The sequence below is a fragment of the Polypterus senegalus genome, chromosome 16 (genome assembly GCF_016835505.1).
Source record: "Polypterus senegalus isolate Bchr_013 chromosome 16, ASM1683550v1, whole genome shotgun sequence".
NCBI lineage: Eukaryota > Metazoa > Chordata > Cladistia > Polypteriformes > Polypteridae > Polypterus > Polypterus senegalus.
In genome coordinates this window covers 51,302,952-51,315,176 of record NC_053169.1, presented here as the reverse complement: position 1 = coordinate 51,315,176, position 12,225 = coordinate 51,302,952, and the positions used below count along the sequence as shown (strand labels likewise).

General features: G+C 37.1%; 1 protein-coding gene across 2 annotated transcripts in view; it reads left to right on the top strand.

Annotated features, from left to right (window-relative positions):
• Positions 1-12,225, top strand: part of heatr5b (HEAT repeat containing 5B) — a 121,793-nt gene that overhangs the window by 43,343 nt on the left and 66,225 nt on the right. For both annotated transcript variants that reach the window (XM_039737848.1, XM_039737847.1), the window contains exons 14-18: positions 102-211; positions 2,021-2,184; positions 5,522-5,697; positions 11,586-11,691; positions 11,804-11,994. In XM_039737848.1, coding sequence (XP_039593782.1) covers positions 102-211; positions 2,021-2,184; positions 5,522-5,697; positions 11,586-11,691; positions 11,804-11,994 — 747 coding nt within the window. The remainder of the gene's footprint in view (positions 1-101; positions 212-2,020; positions 2,185-5,521; positions 5,698-11,585; positions 11,692-11,803; positions 11,995-12,225) is intronic.

Below are 12,225 nucleotides of genomic sequence, written 5' to 3'. Positions count from 1 at the left end.
AAAACATTTATCTTAAATTTGATGAAAAAATACTATTTTGGAGTGTGTTTATTTGTAAGAAGCAGAAGAAATGAATGTTTTTTTATTGTTCATCCCTTTAGCATTCCTTCTGTTATTAAAGCCCATGGAGCACACTTGAAGGCTAGTGCAGCTATGGTTCGGTTGAGACTTTACGATATTTTGGCTTTACTACCGCCCAAAACCTATGAAGGTAAGACATTGTGTCCAGCATTCTTTGGTAGGGAACTTTTTGTCTTGCTCCCAAAACCCCAGATGAGGTTTGTCATGAGCACATGGTAGACAACCTCCATTTTCACGGTTTTAGTTAAAGCTTCTCACAAAGTGCCAGATGTTTAAGGAATGAGATGGGATTTCTTGACTCACAAGTAATGACCTCACAGTGAAACTCCAGGAAAGAGTTAGAGCCACACATTTTTGAGCAGGAGAGGTCTTCTACATGATGTTTCTGAAAGTAGAAGCCGCTCAATGGCAGGAATCTGTTTACATAAGGTTAATGCTCCTAAAGGGCAATAGAAATACTGTAAATAATAGTACAAAGGGGGTGAGAAAGATGACACCTGAGCAAAATTTTGGTGTGTTTCCCCAGGACAATAGAGGTCAGGTGATGGGGATACATAGCCATTACAGAATAGAGAAAGTAAAGCCAGAGAAGATTGACAAAACTTTACAAGTCCTTTTTTGCTGAGGAAGTTATTTTCTCAGATTTGTGACATAAGCTCAAAATTGGGGTATATTAAAAAAAGTGTTTCTCTGCCCAGTGGCTTACAACTTCACCCAACAGGGTACCAGAAGAAACGTGAATCAAAAACCTTAAAACTTTCTGAATACATTTAATTTGAATCAGACAATGTTTGTGTGTAGTGACTGTATATTTTACACTTATTGGAAAAGTGTGTACTCCTATCATTTTTGCAAATAATATTAATTTTTGTGAGGAGTCAGTTTTCTCACATGTTTATTGTTTTTCAGTATATGTTGATAACCTTTCTCCCCAGGTGAAGGGCTTCTAGTTGAAACCTTTGTGAGTGATTTAGTTAAAGTTATACTTAAGTAGTAATTCAAAAACTAAGGCAACACTTTTAGCAATGAAAAATTTAATATTCTTAAGTATTTAAATAAAGAAGTTATTTCATGCCAATATGTTGTTATATCTGACAACAAAAGTGACAAAATGTCTTGTCTCCATGCTAAATCTTGCATGCATGAGGCAGAATATACAAATGAGAAGGTGTAGCAAATTGAAAAGAAGAGGGTGACAGAACTGGACAAACAAAAAGTGTAAAACCTATTTTCTTTGGCTGCTCTGAAGATCTGGATATCCTATGGTTTGTGAAGTATATGTGGAAAATGTAGAAAAATGCCTATCAATGACAGAGTCTTTTGCTTCAGTGTGTCTGACTTAGATGTACAGTACCTGGTGAATTATACAGTGTACTGCTACCAAAGCAATGATAAAATAACTTTAAGAAAATATATTTTGAGTTATGTCCTGAGATGTAAAAAGAATTTCTTAGATCTTAAATGGGGTTTGATTTGTTGTTAAAAGATGGCCGTTTGTTAAATCCTCTTTGTAGATGTTGCTAACTCAGAAAAAGATTTAAAAAAAAATAAAAATAAAAAAAATTGGGTTGTCAAGATAACAGGCATAGAAAAAGAGTCTTAATTTTTGTTTTTGTTGTCACTATATAGAAGATACACACCTGTAAACATAATCAAACTGATGCCAAATACATTTCAATATAAGAATGTGTACTTACGAAGAACATTCACTTGGTGGAATAGTTTTCTGGTTTTATTTTGGAGAAGCTCAAATAAACGTGCAGGCCAGTAATATGGTTTAGAGAATCTGAAGTTACAAATAAATATTTCATTATTTCTATTGTAAGCTTTTATCATAGCAACTGTATGCTAAAAATCTTAAAATAACAACATTGATAATTATGTTCTTTTTATTAATAACTGTGCTCTCATTTTTTCATTGTTGTCCTGTCGCTTTCAGCAAGTTTCAGTGCACTACTTCGTGAGCTGGTTGCAGAGTTCACCTTGACTGATAATTCTGCCAACACTACCACTTCATTGTTGAGGTCACTGTGCCATTATGATGACAGTGTTTTGCTTGGGTCATGGCTTCAGGAAACAGACCACAAATCCATTGAAGATCAGGTAATTTTTTTTTTCCCTTTGGTTTATACGCTTAATGGAAGTATAAGCTTCTGTTACAGGATTATTTTTCCGTGTTCTGTTTCTCCGTTTTTTGAGAGTATTAAGTTGATAACATTACAGGATAAGTTTATTTTTCAAGTCGCAGTTATTTCTTCACAAACATAGATTATATGCCTTTGCCGTGCAATAGTGTGTATTTGCCCACTCTGGCAATGTACAATGGAGAGTATGGGGCACAGAAGAAAGGCTTTAAAACTTAATCACTTACGTCCATTTTTTTTAAGCCAAGTCAATTGTTGAGTATTGATCAGTGCCTTCTGTTTTTCTGACTCATGTTTGTCACAAGAAAAGGGATCTGGAAAAAAAAATTATTGCTTATTCATGGCACTATTTTTCTTGTGGTAAGGATATGTTTTTTTTTTTTGTTTTTTTTTTTGTACAAATTCTCACCTAAATACAGAAGGAAATCAAAACAAAACCAACCACTTGGCGTGAATTTTTCTGTGATTTGCTCTGTCGGTAGGGGGGTTGGAAGGTTGTTGTGCAGAAAGACAGAATGCTGAGCTATTGCACATGGCTGGTCTTCTTTTAAAACAGCTGAATGTCATACTATTTTTTTTTTTGTGTGTATGATATGTATAAATGATACATATACACTATTTTTTACAATGTGTGTGTAATCACAAGACACAGATCAAGACCAAGACTCAACAGCTATCTTGGCTTGAAAAATTGACATATTTGGTACATTTTTTTTTTAAAAGATTTTCCTCCTTGATCAATGTGGGCAAGATATTATTTTTTTAATTTATAGAAAGCGATTAATTTTAGAGCATAATTTCGTGTGTCAAATTCATATACAGTGATCCCTCGCTATATCACGCTTCGACTTTCGCAGCTTCACTGTATCGCGATTTTTTTTCTCATACATGCTTACGTCACTATGCATGCGCTTTCTGAGAACCTTTATCTAAGCCCCACGATGGCTCCTAAACATGCTGCTTTTTCTAAGCCTTCTGACAATAAAACTAAGTGCCGGAGGAAGATTCTTACTATCCAGGAGAAGGTGAAACTCTTGGATATGATCAAACATGGCAAAACCCTACAAAAGCCTCCTCACGCATATGAAAAGACAGCGCCAGCAACTGCCTATCAAGATGATCTTCAGTCACACACCCAGATACCCACTGCCTACTTTTAGTACTCCTTCAGTGGAAGAAGACAACGATGCACCTGCTGAAGATACTGCACCACCTGAAGACTCTCCTACTGAGGTTGTGCCTTCATAGGTTAGTGGTTGTGTATAAGAACTGTGTGTGTGCAATTAAATGTACAGTACAATAATCTACTATATAAAAGCGGTCGGGATTGTCCTTCCATCCCGTAAGTGCAAAGCGTAGCGGTATTCCGCTTATCACAGACTTACTACTTGCGGTATGAGGCGATGTGAGCAGAGTTCTGGTGCTCCCGTCGTTCCCTTGCTTTTGTGCGCGATGCGCCGGAAAAACGGACAAAATTGTGTCTCTGGAAATAATTAATGTTGATAGAGTACAAATGCCTCACCGCATAGTAAATATCAGGGGAGATGGTGCTTGCTTATTCTCATCTATAGCTTATTTAGTGCATGAAACTCTGTCTTTAGCGGTATAGATTCGGGCTGACATTGTACGACTTTGAACAGGCACTCGAGGGGATAAAAAACTTAGGTTTTCAGGAGATGTTATGAATGGGCACTTTAATGTTCTCATTCCCTACACTTACATGCCTAATGTACACATGGAGCGCATACAAATTGAGGATAAAAGTCGGTCGCCTTAAAAGAAGGGTGAACCTAGTAATAATATGATATTTGTAACGTCTAATATGTCTTATTTTCTCTTATTTTGTCTAATATATTGGGTAATACAAGTGTAACGGTGAGTAAAGTGTGTTATTTCATGTCTAGAGGGCTCTAATAATGTTAAAAAACGTATTTAGAAGGTTATAAACAGGTTTTCTATACTCAACTGCAAAAATATTCGATTTATAAATAAAGAATCCTACTTTGCGAAAATTCATTTATCACGGTAGAGTCTGGAACGGATTAACCATGATAAACGAGGGTTCACTGTATAGCATGTTTGTAAAAATTAAATAAATAACCTATGACTTGAAAACTATGAAACTTATCCTTCAAGTTACCGTTTTTGAAAGTATTGTTTATTAAGTGGGAAGTTTCATTTTTATTTTTTAATGCATATTTTTGATGTGGGGTACACAGACTCATTACACTGGAAAAAACTATTGCAGTTGGTTCTTACGCAAGTGAAAATGTCACTGTGATGCTAGTATTAGTACTCCTCCTCATTCGAAATCTTGAATATATTTATAAGTGAAGAAGGCTGCATCTTTTTCTGTCTTATTTACCATACAACAAAATAAAGTCCAAATTTATACACTGTGGAGAAATTAATGAGAGAGAGAGAGAGAGAGAGAACATGCTAAGGGTAGGGGAACTGTCCCTGTATAATCTTTGAAGCCAACGAAATCAGCAAAGGTCTGATACTGAGGTTTAAAACAATAACCAAAACAGTGGACATCAGAAAACCGGTGGAATGAGTTTATATAGAACTGAAACCGGAAGTTCGTTAGGCTGAGGAGATGAGGGTGAAGTTGACAATAAGTGGCTCAGTAGACGTCATCAGGAGTTGCCGGGGTGGTGACATCAGAGAGGGACTGGAGAGAGTCAACAGGGAAGAATGGAGGAATTAGAAGACGGACCAAGAGCAGAAGTGAGGTTGTCTGTGAGCGTCAAGATGGTGAGTAGCAGAGCGGAATTTAAGGTGTTGTCTGTTTGTGTTCTTCTTGTTTTCTGGTGAAGAAACGACAGAAGCATTAATACTCTGCCTTAAACCCATGTCTCTCATTCTTTTGCCCTTTGTCAGGCCCCAATCGCACTTGTGTGACAGACACATACAAATTAATGAAATCAGTTATGTAGTTCCTGGTGAACCTGTTTTCTATTTGTACATATTAATGTTTTCCAGATTTGTTCTTTTAAGAATTTATATACGGATTACTGTCAAAGAAAACACGTGAACTTCTCAAGGTCAATAGGTGTCAGTCTCTCCATCTGCAAAGAGGGTGATAACTGAATTATTATTTGGAGGAATCAGCTTTTAAAGATCTCACAAATTGTTTTTCTTTATTTTTTTCTACCGCTTATAACATAATTGTAAGTAAAAATAGACATTTCAGTGTAACATATCTTGACAGCTCCTTAGCCCCTGGTGTTTTGAGGCTTAAATACCCGAAGTATATTGGTAACCATGGACATTGTATTTTATTTTTCAAACAGCTGCAGCCGAACAGTGCATCTGGAAGTGGAGCCTTAGAACATGATCCCTCATCAATCTACTTACGTGTCCCAGCAAATGAAGCTATTCCTGGGCCGCTGCCTTTAGGAGTATCTGTGATAGATGCCTCTGTTGCCCTGTTTGGAGTTGTCTTTCCCCATGTATCATTTAAACACCGGTGAGAATCATATATAAGAATTCCACAGTGAATCATTCTAAATAAATCTTCTCTGCAGTCAGGATAAATTCCACTGTTCATATTTTAATATCGTTTGTGAAGATTATAGAAGGTAAAGCAACATTCTACTCTTTTGCCGGTTTGTTGCCTTTCTGCTATAAGCAATGTCTCATTAACTGATTCCTATTAACAACACATTACAGTGTTGTTTTATTATTTTCAAAGGCACTTCTGTTATTTTAACATACCATTCTCAGTTATATCCTTATTTTACATATATGTTTGTACTGACACTAATTTAGCTAGAATTTTGTGTTTATATATTTTAAAATGATTTGTCTACTGCTAGTTAATGTGATATATGATACAAATATTAATTTGTGTGGAAGAAAATAACGGGGTGGGAGAGATTAAAGTCCTCAGACGCAAATATAGATGTAAACAATTTTGGTGGGCAGGAGAGGTGGATGTGAATGTATATTGAATGAGTTTGTTTTGGGGGCACTTTGTGAGAAGCCACTCGACAGTCTGAGGTCCAAAACGGGTAAATGTCAGCACCGTGTTTAGTTTTCTCCCTGTAAATGTGTTGTAGTGACTTTTTAAGTGCAGGAAACAAGACATGTTAGTGTCAAATTTAGACAACCAATTTGAAGAATGTTTTATAAATGAGTGAGGCTCTAAACAGAAGTTAAGTGAGGATTGCACTGAAGAGAACAGGTGAAAAGAAATAATATTGTGAACTATATACGGTGTCCAGCCGCTTTCTTGTGAGGTTGTAGGAAACCTGTTAACTGAGCTTTGCTAATGTTTAAACTTTTTTGCTTCTATTTTTACTTAGCAGCCATAGAGTCTGTCACATGCACACAGTTGAGAGTTAGCAAGCCCATCTTAGCGTAGCTTCGTTTAACTTTCCCTCATCTACTTCACAGCTCATTTTCCATGCAGTACATCATTTTGTCTATTTTTCCTGTGCACTCACCATTAGCTCCATTAATCTCTGTGATTTAGTTTTCAGCACACGTCTGAACAGAGGACTTGGTATATTAGTGTAGCAAATAAGCATCATTATTGAGCATTATTAAGCATCATTGTTAATGTCACTAAATTACAAACAAATCAATCAAAGAATATTTGTTTTTTTGTTTTTTTTTTACTTCCCATAGACCTTGCCACCTAGTTTCTTTTTGTTCTGCAGGGCAGCTTCCCTTATTCACTTGCTGTCTACCCCATTTCTCTGTTCGATTACAATCACAGCTTGGTCCAGGAGCAGTTCTGCTGTCAGCATTTAATTGCCTCAACTGAATTCCTATGCCTCTCTGTGACCACTTTACAGCCAGAGAAGGACCTGATACTTAAGAATACCCCACTTGCTATATCATTATTACCAACAAGTTCTGACAAATTAAAAAAAAAAAAGTTTGTCAGCTAATTTTCTTTATTCTACAATTTCCCCAAACTTCAGTCAAACAGTCAAAGACTTTTTAGGATTTTGGGGTATTCCGTTTTTTTACTCCTAAACACTGATAAATTGAAATGTCCTTTCCTAGCGGACACCTACTGCCCTACAAGTACCATCCTGACAAATTTCAAGTTTTTAACTAAACAAGAAGTAGTGTTTTTGTTGGAGAGTGAGCGAGAGAGAGGCGAGCGTGTGTGTGTGCGCATACATATATAGATATATGGATAGATATATAGATATACAGTGCATCTGGAAAGTATTCACAGCGCATCACTTTTTCCACATTTTGTTATATTACAGCCTTATTCCAAAATGGATTAAATTCATTTTTTTCCTCAGAATTCTACACACAGCACCCCATAATGACAACGTGAAAAAAGTTTACTCGAGGTTTTTGCAAATTTATTAAAAGTAAAAAAATTGAAAAAGTACATGTACATAAGTATTCACGGCCTTTGCTCAATACTTTGTCAATGCACCTTTGGCAGCAATTACAGCCTCAAGTCTTTTTAAATATGATGCCACATGCCTGGCCAGTTTCGCCCATTCCTCTTTGCAGCACCTCTCAAGCTCCATCAGGTTGGATGGGAAGCATCAGTGCACAGCCATTTTAAGATCTCTCCAGAGGTTTTCAATCGGATTCAAGTCTGGACTCTGGCTGGGCCACTCAAGGACATTCACAGAGTTGTCCTGAAGCCACTCCTTTGATATCTTGGCTGTGTGCTTAGGGTCGTTGTCCTGCTGAAAGATGAACCGTCGCCCCAGTTTGAGGTCAAAAGCACTCTGGAGCAGGTTTTCATCCAGGATGTCTCTGTACATTGCTGCAGTCATCTTTCCCTTTATCCTGACTAGTCTCCCAGTTCCTGCCGCTGAAAAACATCCCCAGAGCATGATGCTGCCACCATCATGCTTCACTGTAGGGATGGTATTGGCCTGGTGATGAGTGCTGCCTGGTTTCCTCCAAACGTGACGCCTGGCATTCACACCAAAGAGTTCAATCTTTGTCTCATCAGACCAGATAATTTTGTTTTTCATGGTCTGAGAGTGAATACTTTCTGGATGCACTGTAGATAGACAGAGATATCTATACTAATAAAAGGCAAAGTCCTCACTGACTTTCTTATTCATGGCCCCATCTTCACGAAATTTGGTAGGCGGCTTCCCTGCGCTAACCGAAACCAATGTTCATACTTATTTCGGTGGTATGACACCACTGTCAGCCGCCATATTGAACTTTCGTATGTCACTAATTTTCCAACTTCTCGTGTAGGTAGAAGGCTGAGATTTGGCAGGCTCATTCCTTACAGCTTACTTACAAAAGTTAAGCAGGTTTCATTTCGAAATTCTACACGTAACGGTCATAACGGTCGACAACGTCCACCATGTTGAACTTTCTTATTTATGGCCCCATCTTAACGAAATTTGGTAGGCGGCTTCCCTGCGCTAACCGAAACCGATGTGTGTACTTATTTCGATGGTATGATGCCACTGTCGGCCGCCATATTGAATTTTCCAAACATCATTAATTCTCCAACTTCCCGTGTCGGTAGAAGGCTGAGATTTGGCAGGCTCATTCCTTACAGCTTACTTACAAAAGTTAAGCAGGTTTCATTTCAAAATTCTACGCGTAACGGTCATAACGGTTGACAACGTTCGCCATGTTGAACTTTCTTATTCATGGCCCCATCTTCACGAAATTTGGTAGGCGGCTTCCCTGCGCTAACCGAAACCAATGTACGTACTTATTTGACAGATGCCGAATGTCTCTTCAACACAAGTTCTACAAATACTGTCGTAATTGAAACAAACCATGAAACTCAAACCGATGACAGCAGCAATCCAAAGCTGTGAGATTTGAAACAATATTACTGTTCACATGGCCAACTGTACGTTGCATGCTCAAGAGTAAGCTCAGCGCACAGCTACAGCCTGGTCATTTTACAACTGGAGGGCCGAACTCACAATGTGGCATACAAAGAGATCCTTAACAAATAATTATTGGTATATTTTCTCTCAGTTTAAAAAGGTTTAATTTTCTTCTTAATAAAAATTTGAAGGCAGTACTTCGCCGCTGCGACGCACGGGTATTTTGCTAGTATATAATATAGAGAGGGAGAGAGATACACACGCACACACACACACACACACACATACATATATATATAATTTTTTTTTTTTTTTTACAGGTAAAATTCTGTTACAATGAGCTCCAAGGGACCTAAATAATATTTTTGTTGTAATGAGATTCTGTATTTGTTATTATAGTGCTTTCTTTAACTTGCGTCCAGGCGTTTGTAATCATTTCAATAGCTTCTTTTGCGTTAATTTGAATCTCCTCCTGCCTACAAGTTATGCTGATGAGAATTTTTCTCAGCATTTCCTTACCATAATACACTTTCAGGGTGTGAATGATGCCCAAATCCAATGGCTGAAGCACTGCTGCGCAATTGGGTGGGACGAATTCAACACGAACATTATCTAAATGTGGAAGCAAGTTGTGTGCAGCACAGTTATCAATCAGAAGCCGAATCATCTTTTTCTTCTCCTTCATATTGTGAGGTTTCTAAGCACTTTTGGGATCCCTCCTACTCCCTAACCAACGGGAACGACACGCTGAAGTGCGTCCCAAAATGCAATTGCAGCATCTGTGGAAGATTGTTTGTCCGTTGCTGGGGCAGGGCAACAGCAGGCTCACAGTGCTTCAGTGAAACGCCACAGAAGCAAATCATAAAAGATTGGGGTTGCACTATAAGTCCCTGTTTTGCACCCCAAAACACAAGGCTTAGTCTCAGTACTTCAGCAAAACCAGCTTTATTCAGCTTGAAATAGGAACGGCACAGTTATTTATTATATCGTGATCTGCCGCTCTGCTATACACAGACACAGCAGTCAGGCAGGGTCGTGGCCAGGTCAGTGACCAAGTAATCCTGTTATCTGCATTTACAATTTACTTGCTCCTATCCTTGCATCACCCATCGAGATCTTTTCTGTTTACTTTGGCGGAGAGACGCAGCATAGCTATGAGCCTGCTGTTGCCCCGTACAGACGTGGAGATCACACTTCGGGATGCTTTTTGGCATGCTGTCTGGTTGGGAGAGGTCCCAATAGAGTTTACAAACCTCACATTTTCTTGAATGAGTGCCGCATTAATAGGAATGTTTCTTGAACGAGCATCACTGAACCACATAAAAATTGCTTTTTCGAAGTCTTCAAATGCAGCAGTTCGCATGCGTTTGTAACCCGAGATTTTTCTTCTTTTATTGCTCTGTCTTTCCAGAAAGTTGACAGTGTCGATGGTGAAATTCTGAATTCACTGGCAAAGTCTTTTTTTTCTTTTTGCCGCAATCAAGAGCTGCAAAAATTTATTTTTTTTTCTAATATGAACTTTTATATTATATATTATTATATTATTATTATATATATTTTTTTTTGTGTCTGCCATTTCTATAGGAAGGTGACAATGAGTTAAATTCCAATGGATGTTTTTTAAATGTTGATGAGCAATAAACAAAATGTATCACTGAAAATCACATGGAATAAAAAAGGTAAAAAAAAAAACAGTACGAGGACAGTTCGAAGAAAGAAAAAAAAACTACAGTGTTTCTGTTTGGGGATTGTTGTGCACAACTGAGCTGCAGCCGCAGAACTAACTGCTCTGTGGATGATTCGTTCAGGCATTTCAAGGTCTTTTGTGCACTTCGTTGTAATGAAAGTATCTGTTAAATGTACTTCGTAGTAACAAGATTTCTATAGACTCGTGTCATATGGGGAAGCTGTCGGGACCATAAAAATACTTTGTTGTAATGAAAATTTCATTGTAAAGATATTCGTTGTAACGGAATTTTACCTGTATATATGTGTGTGTGTGACACCCTCCTTACTGGCTTTTAGTTTTTTTAATTGGATATCTACATAAGGTTGTTTTTTTTTTTTTTTGTTTTTGTTTTTGTTTTTTGTTTTTTTAATGTGCTCTACTGCATGACAATTTCTTTATTTTATCAGCATTGTATTTTTGGGAAAGAAAAAGAGTTGTATGAGACATTTATCATATATAATATGCAGTATATAGCTAAGAGAAAGGTCTTTCTTTTTTCTAATCTAATAAAAGCAGTAAATCTTGCAGGAGTACATCCAGCCTTCCATTTTCTGAACCCACTTATTTCTGAGAGAGGTAACGTTAAAATAAAATTAAAGCTATTCCTTTGTACTTTTGCCATGTACGTCTTTGTTTTTATGCAAAACCTATAATACTATAATGTCAATAAAGTTTATTTATCTAAAGACAACATATAGTGTACTCTCATGTGAAACAATTCTTTTATGACTCAAAATTACAGATTTTTTTTTTTTAAGATGTCTGCATTTTTTGCCAATTTTGGCCAATTTTTTACTGTTTATTTTAATGATGGCTGTTTCTTTTTTATGACAGACTACAGATGTTGGATCACTTTGCTGAATGTATAAAACAGGCTAAAGGTGTTCGACAACAAGCTGTCCAACTCAATATTTTTACTGCTGTACTTAGTGCGTTAAAGGTATGCCTAATGGTGTTTTGCTTTTAGATGACCTGTGTTATAACAAAGTTACTAGAATGCCATTTGTTGCATATTCAAATATTAATAATTTTCTTTGTTTTTTTTTTTGTAGGGATTGGCAGAGAATAAGAGCAGTTTAGGGCCAGAAGAAGTACGAAAGTCAGCCCTGGCACTTGTCATGGGAGCTCTGGACAATCCTAATCCAATTTTGAGATGTGCAGCTGGTGAAGCTTTAGGAAGAATGGCTCAAGTGGTTGGGGAAGCAACTTTCATTGCAAGGATGGCTCAACATAGTTTTGATAAGTAAGGAAACTTGAAATATAAAATATAAAAACTAAAAAATTAATAAAGTTAACCATTTATTTCAAAAGTTGATCTAGCAAAATTCCTTTGATTAAATAGTGAATGACATACTCAAGGACTAAAGTGGCTATTAAGGATAACCTGCATTAAAGACTGCAGCCAGGAAGCACTTCTTTACAGAAAGATGTGAAGAATCTAGAACATCAGAAACATCTTGAGTTGTACAGTTAT